General features: G+C 41.8%; 1 protein-coding gene across 11 annotated transcripts in view; it reads left to right on the top strand.

The window, feature by feature from the left end:
- The window catches only part of DACH1 (dachshund family transcription factor 1), a 352,878-nt gene that overhangs the window by 297,380 nt on the left and 35,863 nt on the right, over positions 1–19,635 (top strand). For all 11 annotated transcript variants that reach the window (XM_083737813.1, XM_083737810.1, XM_083737811.1 and 8 more), the window contains 2 exons: positions 3,928–4,079; positions 14,752–14,899. In XM_083737813.1, coding sequence (XP_083593939.1) covers positions 3,928–4,079; positions 14,752–14,899 — 300 coding nt within the window. The remainder of the gene's footprint in view (positions 1–3,927; positions 4,080–14,751; positions 14,900–19,635) is intronic.

Genomic DNA, 19,635 nt, shown 5'->3' with positions numbered 1-19,635 from the left:
GATGGAGGGCACAAGGAGAAGGGGACGACAGAGGACAAGATGGTTGGATAGTGTTCTCGAAGCTACCAGCATGAGTTTGACCAAACTGCGGGAGGCAGTGGAAGACAGGAGTGCCTGGCGTGCTCTGGTCCATGGGGTCACGAAGAGTCGGACACGACTAAATGACTAAACAACAACAATTATAATATAAAACAGTTGTTGGCTTCCAAAATAAACATACCAATTTACCCAGTTCCTCAATTAGCCTTCTGAGAGAAGAGGACTTAGAAATCCTATTAAGGCATTGCTCATGTGTAGGACATAAACATGTGGGCCCATGTTTTTAGCCCCAGCCCAACATTATCCCTTTCCCCCCAGTAGCCACATGGTATGCATGGTTGTGTGAGGAGAAATCCCAATGTTCGAGCTCCTGCTCACAAATGATCAGGCGAACCCCTTGCTTGAGAGCAGGAGCTGAGGTGTCAGGCTTTCTGCTCACTTCCCCCCAGTGGTTGTTGGGGAAGAAAGATGTCAGTGGTAGGAGGTGTGGCAGAAATGCGTGAATAGGGTTATAGCAGATTTGTGCGTTGTCCCTTGGATGGGTTTGTTCAAAGAGGTTTAGGCCTTGAGCATCCATTCACTTTAACATAATGTTAACAGCATTGTAATAGAGAGCTCTTGGACATATTTTGAAGTACTTTAATGCTACTGTGAAATGTAGTTGTGTTTTAATTGGCTAATATTTACAGTATGTGTTGTTATTCCCATCTAAAACCTTTCCCCCCTTTCCCCCTCCCTCGGTCATAGCTTATCTCACATCGCCAAATATCCACTCTTCCTGTGTATGATATGTACATTTGTTTTGCTTCAAATACAGTCACATTCAAAGTTTATTTCACATGGGACATAAAGAAAACAAAGTCACTTTATGTCAGATTATTTTTCCTTAAATTAAACATTCATTAAAATAAGTTCAGCTTGAGTTCAAGTCTCTTATTTCTCCACTGTGGTTCAATGAAACCACTGTTAATCAGTAAAAATGGTTTTTAGTCACTGGAATGAATGCAATTCAGTACCATTTTAGGAATGCTTAGGTTATTTTTTGCTTCTGATTGGAGGACAGAATGTAAGAGAACCTTCACAAGCATTGCAGCGAATGTAGCAGAAATGTTCAAAGTTACTAACAATTATGTACTAGTTTAAAGGCTTGTATATACTTGTAGGGTTAACACAAAGCACTAAACGGTGGTTTAGCATGATGTGCTTGAGTCCCTGTGGGTTCAAGTGCTTCCATTTCCTTCAATATGGTGAATAAACCAGAATTCAGTTTCTCCAGGCTCAACCTTACATGTGAACCAGGAATTGTGATTTACAATAAACTCTAGTTTGTTTCAGCAAGCTAGCTTCATAACCCATGGCTTGAAGTTGGTTTTCAGTGAAAGCCAGGGATCTGTGAAAGGGTGGAGGTGGGGTTGTGAGCCAGGCACTTTACACAGGCCCCTTTCTGCTCATTCATTTAGTGTTAAACTATGGCTTCTCACTACATGTCTATGTAGTCATTGACAAAGTGAAGCAAGTATTTTGCAGGAGCATTCAAAGCATGCTGGGGAAAAGCAGGTTTGTGCAATTAAAGTGCTCTGTCACTTTAGCACAACAAACTAATTTTTGCAAAGAAACTGACTGTTTGCAGGTAGGCAAGTGAGAGGAAAATACATTGGAAAATGTGGGACAAATTTATTAATGGGGAAATGTGTAAACATGCTGCAAGCAAATCTGAATGAATGCAGGGTGAATGTTCATTGTAGTATATGAACCCAATAAGCAAAACATAGCAAAGGCTCAATAAAGACCAAGCATACCTAACCCCTGTGTAATGTTTGTACAAGCATATCAGGATAAATGCTGAATAAACCTATTGTATGGAGGAGCCTGTAATGAATCTGTGTGAGCATCCAACTTACAGGGTGACAGATACCACTCTTTCTAATGCATGCCAACGGTATTGTTGCAAAAACATGGCCACAAAGCAACAAGAAGGAGGTACCTGCATGCTTAGGTGATGTATGCTCTAGTACAACAAAATCAGGGCATGGAAGAGGGATTCCAAGAAAGACTTAGAATCCAGTAGTGCAGATGCGGGGCATGCTGGATCCAGACTGCTGCTTTGCCTTTACGATCTGTTCACATCAGAGGCTGTGCGGCAGCTTTCAATAACCAATGCATAAGTTCCTGCCAGAGGCAGGACAAAAGAATTAGGAAGAAAAATGCGAAGAAAGAGGCAAGGCAACAGGCAGAAGGGGGTGCTGGAAGGAGCAAGGAGGAGACAGCAAAGGATAGACAGATGAGAGTGGTGGAAGTGGAGGCAGCTGGGAGTAATTGGAGGATGAATAACAGAACAGAGCTTATTCTTGAGCAAGAGAGTTCTCCTTCTCTCCTTCCACAATGGGGCAACTCCTTACCTCCAAAGTTGGCTGGGGGGGGGGCACTGGGAGAACCCCCCAGCTTGTTGGGGAGGAGAGGGAGGTCGTTCCTCCTGGCAAGCTGCTATGCTTTTATGACACTGAATTCTTCCCTTGATTTTTATACAGTGTTGTGCGGTTTTATCTCATATACAAATCAGGGGCGGGATGCAGGTGGCGCTGTGGGTTAAACAACACAGCCTAGGACTTGCCAATCAGGAGGTTGGCGGTTCGAATCCCCGCGACGGGGTGAGCTCCCGTTGCTCGGTCCCTGCTCCTGCCCACCTAGCAGTTCGAAAGCACGTCAAAGTGCAAGTAGATAGGTACCGCTCTGGTGGGAAGGTAAACTGCGTTTCCGTGCGTTGCTCTGGTTCGCCAGAAGCGGCTTAGTCATGACCCGGAAGCTGTATGCCGGCTCCCTCAGCCAATAAAGCGAGATGAGTGCCGCAACCCCTGAGTCGGCCACGACTTGACCTAATGGTCAGGGGTCCCTTTACCTTTACTTTACAAATCAGGGGCATATGCAGCAACATTTTTTAAAGCCTTTCCTTAGATTGTGGAAGAGAGACAAGGCAACTGCAATATTATGATGAAGTATATACAAAATCTCCTAAGTTGCCAGTGGACCTACACACAGAGTGGAGAAAAAATATGTTAAATGTGTTACTTTCTAAATGTAATCAAAATACGTAACTTTGGGGTGGGTGGGGTTTTTTTGTTTTTAACACTCAGTCTTAATACAGATTCCAGTGGAAATACCTGCATGAATGTTCCCATTCATGAGGCCCCCACTCAAGAGATGATTGGCAATTTTGGGACCAGGAGAGTGGGAGAGATATCTGGAAATGATTCCCCAACATCCAGCATAGTTGTTGGAGCTGACAGCAGCATCCATCTATCCAGCAACGTGTGTGCAGGACCACTGGGTGTGTGTCCCCATAGCTGCTTGCCCCCTTTGTGTGTGTGTGTGTGTGTGTGTGTGTGTGTGTGTCCATGGAAGTTTATTTTTACATGCACTTCCTAAATCAAGGAGATGGTTGATTATGGGTTAACTAATTGAGAATCATCTTCGCATAAAACACACTGCTGCAATATAAAATATGTATCATCCTCGGAAATATTCTATTGTCAATCCAAATAGTGCACAGACTAAAATGAGATAATTGGGAAGGTACCCATAAAGTCAGCCTAAATATATTATCACAAGTATATGTGAGATAATATTTGTTTTAAAAAGATTCTATGGCACTGTAAACTCAGTCTCATTAGAGACTGCATTTAAAAGGCTTATAAAGTTACTCATTAATGTTATCTTGTTGTATCTCCACAGCTTTTTCATTAAAGAAAATTCAGCAGAAAGCATTTTCTCCTGATAGCAGGAACCAATTTGCAATAAATGTTCTGGAAACCACGAGGGAAGCCATTACTGAGGTCTAATAAAAACAGACAAGCGTAACTTGTTCTATATTTTTGTTTCAATCACATACAGATGAGACCCCGCTCTCCACACCAACCGCAAGAGACAGCCTTGACAAACTTTCGCTAACTGGGCATGGGCAGCCGCTACCTCCAGGTTTTCCATCTCCTTTTCTATTTCCTGATGGATTGTCCTCCATAGAAACCCTTCTGACTAACATCCAGGTAGGCCTTCCTTGCAGATCAGCGTAAAACAATACAGATAAAACAGTCAGCGAACTGTCGACATTAATACAATCAGTTGAGCTTTAACTAGTTCATAAGACTGTGGAAAATTCTTTCAGGAATTTAAAGTATTAAAGGCAGCACAGTAATCAAATGAGTTTATAAAACCATCTAAATGCAGTACATAAAATACGGCTTATAATGCTGAACTGATGCAGAGTTAGATGAAAGTGGCTCCAGTATTTTATCTAAAATGCTTTTTCTATTACGCAGTAATGATTTGTAGTGATCTGTTTAACTTTCTTGATGGTGCTAAATAGAGAAAACCTGCTAAAATAAATAGTTATTTTAAACTGAATTAATGCCAAGGTGGAAATGACATGTTAATCTATGGAAAATATGCCTTAATATAAAAGACATTAATAAGAAAAGCATTTCTGTTACAAATAAGCTCATTTCAGTACTATCTTCAAAGAATAGACTTCAAAGGGCATTACAAAATTTTCTGCAGATTTCCTTTGCAGCAGTCAGCTTGTCTATTGTATGTATACTGCAGTCTGACTTGAACATTATTCAGGGTTTTGACTAGCATATTACAGGGCATGCTAGTATGGTTGAGATTAGGTGGAGAAAAAGAAGGGGCTTACCCACAAGTATACTGATCATGCATATGGCTGGTGGAATTTCTGCCACCACTAGGCTCTGTGTTGCATTTATCAACAGCCATGTGCAAAAATAAAAAATGGAGCCTTCTCAATACTCCTTCCAGCTGTGTCTTCTGTGTATAAACCTTCAAGTGGAATCTTTGTGAAAGTTCCTCCCAGTTCAAATAACAGAAGAAACAGTTGTTAGATTAACGAAGAAATAGTAGCATCAATTCCTTCTTTACTCATTTAAGCAGGTTCATTACATTTAGTGCTGAGCTTCCAAGCTTGGTTCAATCTGTTGAACTGTTAGAAACCTGTTCAGCACATCAGGACCTCATTTATGCAGGTAGGCAGGAATATATCTAGAGCATTAGTGTACTCATAAACCACAAAAAAGTCATGTTATCGTTTGTTTATCCAAAAACAGTAGTGTTATTCTAATCATAAATTTAATCAGATTTTCAGATATGGTGAAAAGAAAGCATGTCATGTGCAACTGATAATTTATTGATACATACAGAATATTCCGTGTTTATGTCTCTGGAGCAAGGATAGCAATCATAAGTCTGTTTTATTGCATACCACCATGATATTTTTAATGAGTTGACAGTTTAGAAGTGTATCTATAGAGGTTAAAAAAAGCATAATCTTATTATGTGTGTTCTCAGAAAAAAATCTCATTGGGTTTCATGGGTCTTATTGGAGCCTAAGACCTGCTTCTGAATAAACATGTACAGTGGTGCCTCGCAAGACGAAATTAATTCGTTCCGCAAGTTTTTTCGTCTTGCGAGTTTTTCGTCTTGCAAAGCACGGTTTCCCATAGGAATGCATTAAAAATCAATTAATGCGTTCCTATGGAAACCGCCTTCAGACCAGGTCCGGGACAGTCTGTCCCCCGACCTCTTCTGAAGGCTGGGGGGGGGGGGGACAAGGGCTTTTCTTCCCACCCCCAGCATTTTAAAAAACCCCGGGACAGCATTTTTAAATGCTGGCGGGCGGCAGCGAAGGCAAGTTCTGAGTATGACCTTGCTATGGAAATATTTGGTCACTGTATTGGGGCCAGGGAGGAATTTGCTGCAGAAAAATCAACCTCGTCTGCCACACAGCAATTGTCACAACTTCTTGGAAGATGAGGCATTGCATCCTTAGTCTAGGCGGGGTGGGGGGAATTGGGAACTTTCATGAGACAGGGGAACCCTGTTAAAGGGGTCTAGGGGAAGATGCTTCTGCCTGGAAGCCCAGTCGGGGGGTCAGTGGGCCATGACAACCCCCAAAATGACAATCCTGAAGGCGTCGCCCCGTCTGGGAGAGCCTTAACCCAGGATCGACACTGCAAAACAACCAGCTGTCATGCTGATTGATTCAGGATAAATACCCAAAGCCTACTTACGTATGTAATCAAAAAAGTGGTGGCCTGGCCCCCAATGTTGTTTGGTGGTTCCATGCCAGTAATAGTGCTCTTTTCCACAATGGTCATTTTACAGTATGACAGAAACCTTCCAGTTTACCTGAGGAGGAGCAGCTCAACTGGAAACATGGACCTACCACGATTGCCTCCAGTGTCACTGGGAAAGGAAGGGGTGAGGTGGCTTCAAGGTTGGGGCTGTATGGCTGCACTGGCAGGTCCAATCTGGTGCTCCTGCTGGTTCGCCCCCCCTCCCCCAGTGAACATCCCCCCTCCCCCAGTGAACATCCCCCCACTCCTAGTGAACATCTGTAATACTGCTGCTGGGGTGCTTTTGTTGTAGCTCAGCAATTCAACTAATACTTGCGTCTGAGTATTGGCTGTATTGAAGGCATGGACCCAAGTTCTCCATCCTTTCCTGATCCCTTCCACCTCTGCCTGTGCTAATCAGGCCACAATGTGTCTGAAGGGACAAATATGTGAGTGTTACACACCAGGATCAAATCATGGTTTGTAGCCTTGGCTTGGACTGTTATCCCATATCATAGTTTGCAAGTTCAGATGTCCCTGCAAAATTATGGTTTGATTTGACCAGGAAGCCCTGTTCACCTGAAGTGACAGCCTTTCGTTTATGCACCAAATCATGATTTGAATAATTATTACATATTCAAATGCATCTTCTGTGGTTGATTATGTAGTCTCTGCAGCTCTGTCCGTTTATTAGTAGGAAAACAGGAAAAATTGTATCCATTTTTAAACTAGGGTTGGGTTGCAAGATTTAATCATAGATTAATCAGCTAAAGCTTCAAAAGATTATCTGTGCAAGTTCATTTTAATCAGGGAGGGCAAATTTTAATTGATGGACTGCAAGTTCAGGGCATGCCTGCTCTTTGGAGCCAGGTACTCACTGATATGGCAGACCTGAGCCCGGGGTCTACCTACCTCTTAAGCCTGCTGGAAAAGGCTCACATGATGAAATCCTTGTTCATACGGAGAGTTTTCTTCCACTTTCAAAATTAGCATATCAAGCAGGCTAGGTGAATATCCCTTCTCCTGCACATGTTTAACATTTCTATCTGATTTATTTACAAGAACAAGAATGCCATAATACGAATCCCCAGCAGAAATGTGAAGTCGTATAAATAGGACCTTCTGAAAGGCACCCCCTTCATTTTGTCACCCCATTTGCATGTAGTAAAACAGAGCGGGGATGTTTCAATAGCATTTGGGGAACACATTTTCCCACCCAAATCCCCCAAACAGTAGCATGTGAAGAAAGGGGTTTTGTGGGGGTGGAATTCTAGCTGTCATTTCAAGCCCAATTCTAGGCATATCTCTTGAATTTACCACGCCAACAAGAATTAAGCCTTAATGTTAGTTTCTTATTTTAATGCAAAATGGAAAAAATATAACAAAGTAGTATTTTCCCTTGAGTAGCAACTATTGTTCATTCTACAGTATTTCAGACTTCCTTTGATAGCCTAAAATGCAGTTATATTTAATGTTTTGGCAATTCTTTGCAAATTTATTTAAATCTAAGCAATTAATTAATGGAATAATTGTTTCAAGTCATATAATTGCAAATAGTTGCCCGTACTCTTTTAAACTTAGAGTTGTACATTATGAACCAATCATGAAATAAACAAAGCATTTTAATAATCATAAAAATCAGATGAATTACGTGAACATGAGATTTTAAAATACAAATAGATTTGTTCATGAACAAAATGGTTCTTCAATTAAGAAAAAGTGTGCAAGATGAAGTCATGTATTAAAAAAAACCCAATGATTGCATGTGCACTTGGGAGTTCCTGTACTGCAACAAGATATGAATATTGCAAAATAATTTGCAAGCATTAGATCAAACAAAAGCTGCAATTTAGCACCGACTGTATTCAGTACCTTTTTTATCTGCCTTCTGCAAACATTTATGAGAATGACATTCTCTTCACCAGAATGCTAATGAGAGTGGAAAGTTACAAGTAGTTGGGTACAACTATCTTACTTCCTGTGTATTTATGTTGGTTGGCGTACAAAATAGCCACGTGTGAATTATGACAATGAAGCAGTCAGAGAACAGAGAGTGAACAGAGAGTTCAAAATAACGTTTGGTAAGATGGCAAAAACAAACAATCCATAAGCAGAAGTATTCTCTCTAAAGAGTTTGCTAGGCCATTTAAAATCATGAATTAATCCCCCCCACAAAATAACTGATATAGTAAAATACAAAAGCAGTCATTATTAGTATTATGTATTTTTAAGAATTTATACTCTGCCTCTCAATGTGTTTCCATGGTGGATTACAGCAAATAAAAAATACAGCATATGGGTAGATTTCAATGGGTATTGTTCCACTGACAGAAAATAATGTTTTTAATTGTTTTTAATATTGTTATTGGGTGTTAAAGGAGGGATATAAATAATAAATTATTAAATTATATTATAGTACTTCTGGTAGGGGCACATCGTGCTTCTTCTGGGGTAGTTTATCCACCTTTGGTCCCCACCCTGCACTCAGATCTCACTTGTGGCTTCCAGCATGCGACAGTGGCCGGACGCTAGAATCAGCTTCAGCTGGCCGACTAAACCATTTGAGGGTAGTGGATGGGTCTCAAGTCCTTGGTGAGTTAGGCAGATTGAGCAGACAAGACCAATAGTGGGCCCTACTGTCACTATGACAGTTTCTGCATGTGCAACACATCTAGGAGAAGGAAAACTCTGACCCTAAACTTCTGGAGTAAACCCTACACAAATCTGGAGTGGAGTCTCTAAGACGGTTGGATGGTGCCTTACAGCGCCTCCTTCCAGCTACTCCTGCAGCCAGGTTGGTGCCAAACGTCTTGCTCTGCTTTCCTTTGAACCACATCAGCAAGGCCAAGGGGGCGGGTCTTGTTGTCTGGGCAGCCCAGGACCTCCAGACACACAGCCGAGGCTTGCACCCTGGGCAGTTCACTTCGGTGCTGCTAAGACCATGGTTTGACTTCATCCCCGGAAGTGCACTCCACTGTTTCTCAAGACAGATGGATGGCAACAGTATGGTTTTTAATGTAAACCACCCTGGTACCTTAGGGTGAAGAAGAAGAAGAAGAGTGAAAGGAGAGGGGCTTTTTGGGTGGGGGGGAGTTACAGAAGATTGCAGGTAGTGAAGAAATGGCATAAAACTGCCTCCTTCCATATTCCACTTGCAGTTGGCTTGCATCAACCGTGTAGCACCCATTGGATACTACTCTCTATGTACTTTCTATACTTAAAACTCTTCTATTCCGCCCTTTGAGATTTCTAGGGTAATAGGTAATAAAAACAAAGAAAAAAAACTTTGAAAGGCAGGGATAAAAACAACAATAATAAGGAGAAAATAGATTAAAAGGGTATTTTCCTGATCCCAGGCATCCTATGCATGTTTACATGGGTAGAAGCTCTTGGGTATTATGCCCAGGTAAATTACTAAGATGGTAGCCTAAAAGACATAGGTGTGGGTGCCAGGTGAGTCCCCCTGGGAACTCACCCATTTTTTACACCCTCGTCACTTGAAGTAGCAGAGGCAGCTGAAGGAGGGCCTTTGAAGAATATTTCAGCATGTGGACAAGTAAAGAGTTTTTTTTAAGGAATTAAAAGAAAAAACAATAAAAGCATCGCAAATCAGAAGAGCGGTATAACAGCAGTCAGCAGAGATAAAAGGTGTTTGCCTGGGGCGGAAATGATCTGAAAATGGCAAGGAGGGAACAAGTTCAGATTTATGTTTTTAAAAAAACTCCCCAAATATAGTGAATATTAATTCCTTTAAGCTGTAAGGTGGGAACATGTGAGCAAGTAAAATAAACCCTTTACAGTTGCATAAAGCAGGGAGGAGCATTTGGATAGGAGAAACAGCAAGAGGAAGAGTATACTTAGTGCTTCCCTGTCCTGTGTTTTTCTGCTGCAATTCTGCATTTGCCAGGCTAAAAGCATATCTGAACCTCTCTTTTAGGGCAAAGGGTTTTGGGGAACAGTTGCAGAGCACTTGTTCTGCACTCTTAAGTCACCCTTCTCCCTAAACTGCTTATTCCCAAGTGATTGGCAGATGGGGGGTTGTGATAAGCAGTTGTACATAATATATTGCTCTGCCGTAGGTGCGTAAGAAATACGCTTTTTTATCCTCAGTGCATCCCAGTATGCCCTAGTCGCATTAGGGCACGGCCAGTGGTGGAGCTTCGTGCTCTGGCACCGGTGGGCGTAGAGCAGGCGGGGCTGGCACGTGTCCCGGGGGTGAGGTACTCTGACTGCAGGGGTGTGGCACCCAGCGCAGGGGCAGCCGCGATGGCACCCCACAGGGATTGCACTGCTGGGGATGGTGCGCTCTGTCAGGAGCTCAGCCTACACTTGAGTAGGACCCTGGCAGAGACACATGCCCGACTGGCATGTTCCCTCCCTCCTGGTTGATCGTTCAGGAGCTTCAAAAGCTCTCTTCCGCCCAAACATCACAGCGACCGATGCCAACAGACATCAGCACACTTAGGGATTCGCAGATTCTTCGTAGTTGCATAACAGACCTCAGCAACTCAGTATTTTGGCTAATCTACTTTATTTACATATAAACACACACGGAGCACTGCAACATGGCTCCCTCTCTCTCTAGCATCAGACAGCAAAGAGAAAAAACAAAGGACAATAGTCCCACTTCACGGAACACAGTAACACAAACATCCTGTCTCCGTCACGTCCCACTTTTTGGAGTCAAAACACATGTGATAGACAGCAATACCATGACTGCAATCATAGAGTAGGAATTCTAACACTCCTCTTCCTCCGCCAGTGGGCACCGCATAGCAATTCACATTGAGGCCATATTTGGACTCAAGTGCTGGATTGTACCAATTATTCTGAAAGTGTACCCAATTAAGTAGTTGCATTGAAGGATGAATGAAAGCTATAAACGTGAGTCGGAAAGAAAGTCAAGAAAGAACGGCATTAGACTCTCTTATTATTATTTTTTTTAAAAAAAAAACAAACCTTTTGATCAGCAAGCCCAAGAAGCTCAGTGGTTTACACAGTACACTAGAAAGTTTTCTTAAAAGAATAAGTTTAAAGTTGCGGCTTTTGGTTACGTTAGCTGCTTTCACTTTTCTTTCAGCAGAAGGCATCAACCTCCATTTTTAAATCCCTTTCCTTCCCAATTTGTAATTCCAATTTAAATCCTTTTACTCACGAAATTCCAGAGATTGAAGTCCAATTTTCTTTGGAGGAATTGGCCGCTCGCGATGGCCGGACTCAGAGCTTCATGCTTTGAAGGAAGCGAATTGATTCCCAAGTGCTGCCATCTCCAACCTCGCTTGCACTCGGCGCTCTTTTTAGAGCTTACCGGGGAGTGGGGGAGTCGTTCCCAGCACCCGCAGGAACTCCAGGTCCTCAGAACGCTTGATCTGAGGATTTTTTGGGGTACCGCAGCGTTCTAGCGTTTCTCCCCTGCCTTTAAAGCACCGTTGTCCTTTCCACGAAAAGAACTCCTGTCCGCCGTAATTGGGCTGATTACACTTCACTTTGCGATTTTCGGTGAATGTGCATAGACACCCAAAAAACATGAAACGAATTAAAATAAGCACAAATAAAAGCTCATTTGGCTTCTTTCTACGCATATGGAAGCAAAAACAACGCAGGCAACTTGTGCAACTCTTGTAAAACGTATTGTAAACCACAATAGTTAGTAACATCATTCTGCCCTACTTGTAGGTTCTGGACCTTCTTCCATTTAGATTATTGTAGCTGTAAATACGGCTAAACAGCATGAGTTACTGGTCTATCTCAGTCAGGAATGGCCATAGAAGGCAAACCAGCTGTAAGTGGAAGATTGGCACTACATGCCTCTGATTCCCCTGGCCATCTGGTTACAATGCTGGATGCAGACTATTAATAATAATAATAATAATAATAATAATAATAATAATATCTTTATTGTCATTGCCCCCTCTCACGGACAATGAAATTACTTGGCTGCTCCATCCACCCAGATAGGGCACTCCACTTAAAATCAGAACAACTATAAAAACACTAATTAAAACAATATAATATAATACAGCAAGGAAGATTAGATGACTTCAAAGTCCAGGTTTCCCATTCAGGGCCGAGATCGCTCTGGAGAAGAAGCTGTTCTTGAGACGGCTCGTTCTTGTCATCATCGTCCTGTATCTCCGTCCCGACGGCAGGAGCTCGAAGAGACAGTGACCAGGATGCTGAACCTGGTGCTTCAAGGGGTGTGCACCTGCATAGCCTCACCTCATTTAGATGACAAGGGGAAACAAAGCTGGGTCTCATGCACATATTGGTGGCACCGTACTCCAGATCCAGAGATGAGTTTCGCCTGCTGCTTCATGTAGATATTAAAGAACATGGGGGACAAAATGGAACCTTTTGGCATCTAATGGTACTAGTGTCAGGTGGTCAAGCATAAGTCCCCCAGTGCTACTCTCTGAAACAAGCCCTGCAGGTAGTAGTGAAGCTGCTGTATCTCCAACTTCTCAGCCCAAAGAACAACTCTTAATACAATACCATGGTTAATGATATTGAAAGCTGTTTGGGGTCATGTGCCTTCTGCCTCTGTCCTGCTGAAGGTCATCAATCAGGACAACCAAGACTTTCAGTGCTATAAACCAGACGAAGCCGGATTAGCTGCTGGTAATGTCTCCCCAGTTATTTTGATAGGGTTTCTCTGCATAATCTCTTTCCAGATTGGGATTAGAGAGTTTTGTACAAATGGTTTAAAAGTAATGCCCTGTTATGATACAGCCTTATTACCTTAAAAGAAACCTGACTTTCTTGGTTTTACTACCATTGGTCAACTTCACTGTAAGTGTGTGTCTCCATAAAATAATATATTTCCCTGTGTTGCTGTCCTGGGCAGTAATCCTAGACCCATTAGGCATTTTAAATGCTCTTGAGGTCAGTGAGAGTCAAGCAAACTACCTGCGCACAGTGTTGTAGTCCTAGTTTGCACTGCATTTTCAATGCTTTGGCAGCACATTGATTTAATATCACGGAAGAGGATTAGCCAAAGTGTCTTGTAGAATCTTTTTTCAATGGGTCTAGAGAGAGTTCACACAAATCCAAACAGCCCAGAAATTACTACTATTGTTGATGGCTCAAAGGCATCTGAGGGTCCTAGGGGCTACGTTATTTGCCCCTTCTCTCACGGTGCTACACTGACTAGGAGTTAATACCTATTATTTCAGAGTGCATCACATTAGGATTGCCATTGGCAGCAGTAACATTTTTGCATACGCATCAATTTGGCTCCAAGTGTAATATTTTGGCTGCCCTGCTGATGTGCTGGATATAACTTCTAAAAACGAAAGTTCATTTTCCATAGGTTGTAAGTTGTCCCTAGTGGGTTTCAGAGCCAAAAATGCTAATATTTTTCCAGACATAATGAGCAGCAGTAGACAGTGCATTACCATTAGGAGCATTAGAAGAAAGTGTTTCAAAAATATGTTAGGGGAATAGGGTGGATGAGAAGATATGGTGCTGAGGCCCAATGAAAATGTAACATGCTCTTAGCAGCTTCACACTTTGCAAAGGTGCTTAACATAAAATTACACCCATCAGTGTTGCAGTTTAGCATTATTCTCCATGTTTATCCATGATTGTTTCATATTTAAAGAACAGCAAAATATTGTGTTTTGTCAGCCAAGGACAATAATAGTTTAATAGTAATTTATTTTCCATTGCTACTGATAATACAACCAATCAACACGTTAAGTGGTGCCAACATTGGCATCTTGCTAAATAAATCTCTAGGCTTTGCGCTGCGAGTACATCTTTCAAAGATAAGTCAACAAGAGCAATCAGAGCAGAAAATTAGAATTTGGTATGTTAGAATTAAAATACAGCTAAACTAAAGTTTTAATTGGGGTGATCTAAAAGGGCACTTGATGTAATGATCTCTTTCATTTGTTACTAATTGTTTGTTCCTGATGAAGAAGAAACATGTACATGAATGTTGCTGATTGAGTAAAGATGGCAGTTGCCATAGCAGCTAGGTTTTATTGTTCAACAAGAAGGGATCGTCAAAATGTAAAGGAGGTCTGCTTGTGAGCTTTTGCATTTACTGACACTTTTGCCACTTTTTTTTTTGTTATAATACCACATTGTTTGAAACTACGATCTCAAAAGAGGTCGCTTAAAGAACTAGACTACTGTGTACAGTGCGGCATTTAACCCGGAATGATTTCTGTGTCTTTGTTATTCTAGAAGTAGAATCTCATTTACCTGCGGAGCGCTGAAGGAAGGCTCTCTGGGGTTTCTGAGACAATTCTCTCCCTATCCTACTTGGGAAATACCAGGGACTGAACCTGGGATCTTTTGCATACAAACTATGTCCTCTTCCATTGAGCGATAGCTCCTTCCCATAAAAGCTTGTGGCATGTTTCTATCAGTTGTATGTTTCTATTGATTATATGAATAAAAGCGTCAAGAGGTTTTGTACTATTTCTGTTGTTTCCCTCTCCACAATGCTGCAACTGTGCTATAATTTGATAACATGTTATAATGTACCCACAGGTTACTATTGGGATTTTACATAGCTAACAGACATTGATTGGGTAGCTTAATATTTCAGAAGATTACTCCATTGAACTTTGTCTCCCAACAGGGCCTGTTGAAGGTTGCCATAGACAACGCACGAGCTCAGGAGAAGCAAGTCCAGCTGGAAAAGACAGAGCTGAAAATGGAACTTTTCAGGGAACGAGAACTGAGGGAAACACTTGAAAAACAGTTGGCAGTGGAACAGAAGAACAGAGGTAACGATAATAGAAACATAATAATTTATAGGATTCATGCATTATCTCAGTTTTCCAAAGATACCATGCCACTATTCACATATGACTTAGTTCCCTTGCACAAGAGTAACTGCCAATGATACAACATACGGTTTCGTATAAAGACCCTTTTTATCTTTAAAAGGTTCCACACAGAAAATTACATCGCTTCAATGCTCAGTGCAAAAATTTCACTGTAGGTTTTAACTGTAGAAATTTTTCTTGTCTTCACCACAGTCTTGACAGTAGCAAGGTCAAAAGGAATTCATAATGTTTCAGACAGCATATCGTGAAAATGGATATTTATATTATTTGATGTAGGTCGATTTTAATTCATTGGCTATTTCCAAAACACGTTTCTTAAAAGGGATATTCAAGTGATTCTTACTTAAATTTTATTATTCTACTTTAGGACCTGACATTTGGTAGTTGCCCCTCATAGGTAAAGGGATAAAGTTAGTTTGGAATCATGACACCACAACTGGGGCTAGGTAATCTACATAAAGTTAATGACGAGCAGATTGACATCCCTGGGAAGATTTGTAATGAATCCAGGAGAACTGGATTAATTGCCCAGATGTTCACTGGACAACTGAAAATTAATCATTTCCCCTGGATTAATTATGAATCGGCCAGGCCCCTTTTGTGTCTGATGATATCATCAGGCACTCAAAAGGAACTTGGAGGCTTTCCTGGACTCTTGCTGACCAAATCAGGCCCTCTTCCTTCTCCCCATTCATGTGTTCTCACGGGTGTTGTGCGCTTAGAAAGGAAAAGTACTGCTAGGAATGGTAGAGATTGTCAGGAGGCACTAAGAGTTCCTGCACATAGATGTAGATTCTGGAGCAAAACCCAAAGAAGAAATATTACACCACTTCTGAAAAAAATGAGACTCTATAGGAAGGAAGTATTGCAGTTTGGAGAAGGCCTTACTATGTGCCCTTGCTGTTCAAATTGGGTTGTTTGCTAGCATGGTCAGGAGAATACTGTTAGGTAATCTTAAAAGCAAATCGAGGTTGCAGAGCAGAAACCCTGGGTGGATAACCATAACTCTTTGTTAAACCTCATTCACCATTTTTTTAATAGTGCCAATCTGCTGCTGACATTCTATAGACCCCCTTTCAAGATCATGATAAATTTCAAAATGATTCTAGTTTAAAAGGAGGAAATAGGTTTTAGTAGTATCACATTCCAAAAACATAGTTTAACACACCCACCCAAAAAAACCACTATTGGGATTCATTGGTCCTCACAATGTTAACGAAAGGGAAAGCAAAAGAGAAATAACAACAAAATGCCTGGGTGAAATACTGGGCTCATAGCAAATAATAATAATAATAATAATAATAATAATAATAATAATAATAATAATAATAAATAATATTTATTATTTATACCCTGCCCATTTGGCTGAGTTTCCCCAGCCACTCTGGGCGGCTTCCAATCAAGTGTTAAAAACAATACAACATAAAATATTAAAAACTTCCCTAAAAAGGGCTTTCCTTCACATCCCACAGGGAGGGCGCCACTACCAAGAAGGCCCTCTGTCTGGTTCCCTGTAACCTCACTTCTCGCAAAGAGGGAACTGCCAGAAGGCCCTCGGTGCTGGATCTCAGTGTCCGGGCTGAAAGATGGGGGGTCCAATGTACCCCAATACCTTAAAAGGATTCTCTCCCCCACCCCCAATAACATTAGAAATAATCAGCACACTTGTAAGGCAGCTCAGAACTTCTAAGAAAACCCTGGGGCTTCTCAGTTTGTCACCTGTTCAACATATATGGCAGGGCACACTTGCAATCTAGTCTTGGGCTGAGGGTGGTCTGTATGTTAGGGGATTGAAATTAGGCTGTTATCCACTGCCACTTGAAGTTTGGTGTGACGGAATCAATCCCTCACTGCAGTGATGGGGCTCCTATTAAAATTTTCTGCCCTTGGAAACGGATTCCAAAATGTTCCTGAATGCTTGGGGGGGCGAGGGGGTCATGCAGCCAGTGCTGGGAGTTCTACCGAGGGCCTAATTATGCTATGGGATGGCAAAGCATGGTAGGGCATAGACCCAATTGCACGTTCTCTGAAATTGCAGGGGCCCAGCAGCCCCTAGATTTACCAGAGAGCTACAGGCAATGAAACAGGTGCAGAGATAGCTGGCGCACAAGCGGTACGTGTCTTGTTGCGATAGTGGCTGAACATGCATAAGAGCACATAATCCTGCCTACTGCATGGTGGGAAAGCTGGCAGAGAAGGCCTACTTTGCCACTTCCATTGCTTCCTCAGGTTCCCATTTAGTGGAGGTTTTCCGAGGGATAAGAATCTTGAAGCCCTCGGGGGCCCACTGGATAGTTATGCAAGGCACTTTGAGAACAAAAACACTCATTTCCAAGTAGACTTGAGTGCCACCATTGATCCAATGTCTATCACCATATCCAGTGCACCATCATGTCTGATCAGTTTCAGTTACCTGAGGATGTGGACATGGCTCTTGCCGCTGTGCAGCTTACTCCACACTCTCTCAACCAATGTCCATCACAGCTGGCTTGTGTCAGCTCTGGAGGGTTTACTGGCTAGATCCAGAGTGTGGTGAATGCTTTGCTTTGCGATGGGGTGGTCCCTGATCCCTTGAAGGAGGTGGTGGTTTTTGCCAGAGATTTTTGCCAACTACCACTCAAGTCAGCAATATACTTTTTGGGGGGCAAGGTGGTCATTTCACCTGCAGTTACTGTTGAATCATTCTAGGTTGGCTTCAGGACCAATTTTAGAACAGAATGAGCCCACTCCTGCTTGTGGGGTTAGTTTCAGGCAGTAGCATTGGGTGTCCGTGCCTCTACCGGCTGGCACAGGGAGGTGTTAAAAGGCACCATTCTCCCCTGTTCTATTTTATGCCCAGATAAAGTTGCATGGAGAAGTCATCAGGAAATTTGGGATTCACCAGTATGCTGATCATGCCCAACTATTTCTCTTCAATATCTGATTCAGGAAAGGCACTTCACATCCTAAGCCAGTGCTTGGATGCACTCATAGGCAGGCTGAAGTTACAAAATCCTGACAAGATGGAATTGTGTACAGCTCTGCCTGGGGTTGCACATTTTCTGAAGGAGCAGGTGCATAGTTTAGGGACTGCTCATAGGTCCATCACCGTCAGTAGAGGACCAGGTGAACTCAGTAGCTAAGAGTGCTCATTACCAGATTCAGTTGGCATGCACAACTGTTGCTGGACAGGGATGCCCTGGCCAAGTTGCCGTAGAATTAGAATTCACAATTAGACTACCGTAATGTGCTATATGTTAGGCTGCCCTTGTGTCTGGTTTAGATGCTGCAGCTAGTGTGAAATGCAGCTATTAGGGTGCTTAGGACTCAGCTAAACAACTGCAAATAAAGCCTTTTAAGTGTGTTGTAATGTGCAAATATACAAATGTGACACTAGAGGACAACAGTGAGCTATGTCAAATTCAATGTATTTTTCAAAAAAAAAAAAATTAAGCATTTTCACAGCGTTTTTTATATGTGTGTAGATTTCACCTCTCTGTGTTGAAAGAACTGCACTGGCTTCCTGTGAGCTAATGAGCCAGGTTTAAAGTTTTGCTGACATCTAAATTCTAACCAGCCTGGGACCAGGATATTTGGTGTACTGTTACAAACCAAGCTGATCTTCCAATGAGAACCTGCTGGTTATTCCATGACCACAGGATTGTCACATGGTGGCAGCACAGAAGCAGGTCTTGAAGATGTAGAGACACCTCTACCTCTATGTTTACCAAAGAGAAGGGGAGAAATCTACTCCAGTGCTCTTAAAGTGTTATAACCAGATTATTATTATTTTTAATGGAATTTATGATGCTAAAGTTTTCCCTCTTCTATTTTTAGAAATTGCTGGGGACCCCAGTTACCTTAGGCATATGGTAGTTCCACTTACTGATTCAATAAGGTTCCCCTTCCCACCAATATTTCAAATAGCTACTAGGGTCCACCCAGTTACAACTGAAAGGCTAAATAGAGCTTTTCTCCTTAAATCGGTTTTGATGCTACTGTCCAAAGTATTATGAATATTATGATGATGCATGACCAAAGTAAGCAAACAAAGCACCCCAAAAGTTAAAGTCTTTTGGCACCCTAACAGATCAGATCAATGAAGCTGCCTTCCAGGTAAATGTGTTAAGGATTGATATGTTGGGCTTATAAGCAAACAGCTGAGCTAATGAACTAGTAGTAAAACTTCATGTGCTTTGAACAGCACAGGAACCTTATATAGGGGCATATATACCCTAAGCTGCTTATGAGTTATGCTTCATGACATGTTTACTTGTCTCATTTCCTTTGATTTCCATTCCTATCCTCTAATTAGTGACTGTTTTGACTTTAGACTCTGCTATGATTGTAGTAAAACTAGCATCGTATTTCTGAAGTGGTTAGGTGCACAGCAAAACATTACTTTCTGTGGCTGTGAAATCCACAGCCCTAGCTACAAAGGATAAGCTACAACAGGGGTCTGCAACCTTTAAGACAAAAAGAGCCACTTGGACCCGTTTCCGAAGAAAAAACAACAACTGGGAGCCGCAAAACCATTGCGACATTTAAAACAAATATAACACTGCATACATTGTTTCTTAGCCCAATGTTATCCTCGTCATTATAAAAATAACTTTTTTGACACTTTTTAATTATTTTTTGTTTGACCCCTCAGAATTACTCCTCCTCATAGAAATAAACGTTATATTAACAAG

This window comes from Podarcis gaigeae, assembly GCF_964106915.1.
Source record: "Podarcis gaigeae genome assembly, chromosome: 4".
NCBI classification, from domain to species: Eukaryota; Metazoa; Chordata; class Lepidosauria; order Squamata; family Lacertidae; genus Podarcis; species Podarcis gaigeae.
The sequence above is the reverse complement of the archived record's forward strand: the minus strand, read 5'-3'. Positions and strand labels throughout refer to the sequence as shown.